Source organism: Pundamilia nyererei, unplaced genomic scaffold (assembly GCF_000239375.1).
Source record: "Pundamilia nyererei isolate P.nyererei 1_Seehausen unplaced genomic scaffold, PunNye1.0 scaffold00289, whole genome shotgun sequence".
Lineage (NCBI taxonomy): Eukaryota > Metazoa > Chordata > Actinopteri > Cichliformes > Cichlidae > Pundamilia > Pundamilia nyererei.
Window position 1 is genome coordinate 352,995 of NW_005187690.1, and position 1,362 is coordinate 354,356.

General features: G+C 45.8%; 1 protein-coding gene across 1 annotated transcript in view; it reads right to left on the bottom strand.

The window, feature by feature from the left end:
• Positions 1-45: 45 nt before the first annotated feature.
• LOC102196329 (neural-cadherin) overlaps positions 46-1,362 on the bottom strand; it is a 134,000-nt gene continuing 132,683 nt past the window's right edge. Inside the window, exon 34 of the mRNA XM_005750821.1 lies at positions 46-895. Coding sequence (XP_005750878.1) covers positions 224-895 — 672 coding nt within the window. The 3' untranslated portion in view covers positions 46-223. The remainder of the gene's footprint in view (positions 896-1,362) is intronic.

A 1,362-nucleotide genomic window follows, 5' to 3' on the forward strand; every position in this document is an offset into this window, starting at 1 on the left:
TGTATGTCTTTAGAACAGTGAGTATATTTATATATATTTCAACATCAGAAAATTAATATTAAAACACATATTTTAAACATATTCCCAGCCATACAAAACAATACCTGACCAGCCATCCTTGTTTTGATTTTTTTTTTTCAAATTTGACAAGATCACAGCACTGAGTCCCTTTCCACTGTGGCAAATGTTCTATGAGTGTGTACTTGTATTTGGGTAGCACCCCCTAATGGTGATGTGGCAGGGGGTCATGGCTGTGGCTCCTCTGTATGTACGCCATTGCATCCCTGTATGTGAGGGTCAGCTGTGGTCGGTCGTACATCTCACTGAGTGCCTGAAACTTTGGGCCCCACCGCGAGAGTCTGTCATAAACAAAACCTCCATCATCTTCCTCCTCTTCCCCGTCGTCCCGATCACCGTCGCCTGTGTTGATGTTTCTATGGGACACTGCGGACCCCAGTGAACTAAGGCTTCCTGCCGACGACCCGGAGCCTTCCACGCACCAGACGTGGTAGGCGTCTGGCGGGAAAGCCTCATTGTCATTGTCTGCCTCCCAAATGATTCGCGCCACGTAGCTTCTAAAGTCCACGTGGGAGCGTGAGCCAGGCGGGGCATCAGTGTAACTGCCTACGTCGCTTGTCTCCACGTCTCTGTTTACATGAGCAGTGTAATTAGCGTAGGTTGCATCGCTGGTATAGTTGGCGTTGGCGGCATGCTGATGGTGGTGGTGATGTGGGATGCTGAGGTAGGGAGCACCTGAGCTGCACGAGGAACTGGATGGATGAACCTCTTCCTGGGAGCCCGGTGAGGATTTGATGAGCGGAGCGGTCGTGCAGGAGGATGACTGAGACAAACTGGAGCACAGTGGACGCTTCAGCTCTGTGATGTCATAACCGTTCTGGAAGGATGGAGGAAAAAAGAAGATACATGGGTACCTATTAAATCTGATGCTTAATTTTAAAAATTGTATTTTTTTTACTCTAGTGCCCCTAGTGGTCAAATAATATAATTCCACATTTTGGTTTTACAACTTCAGGAAGGGGTGCTAGGCGAGTTCATACACCAAGTCTGGTCATAATACATGAAAGATGCTAAGACATGACATGACTTCGTGTCTGACAGCTTTGCCAACAAACTTTTCATGAATATGGTGGAAACCACTGTCAACTGGGTTTTTCGAATTTAACTTGGTCTGATGGTGGGTCACTTAATTACACAAATGGTTCCAGCTTTGGTGGCCCTTGAATGCTAAAAAAAAAAATTAGATAACTTGTTTACATTATACATGCTTCCCTTAGGCAGTATCATTAGAAGACATAGCATACATTTTCACTGCTATGCAGATGACACCCAGCTCTATCTGTC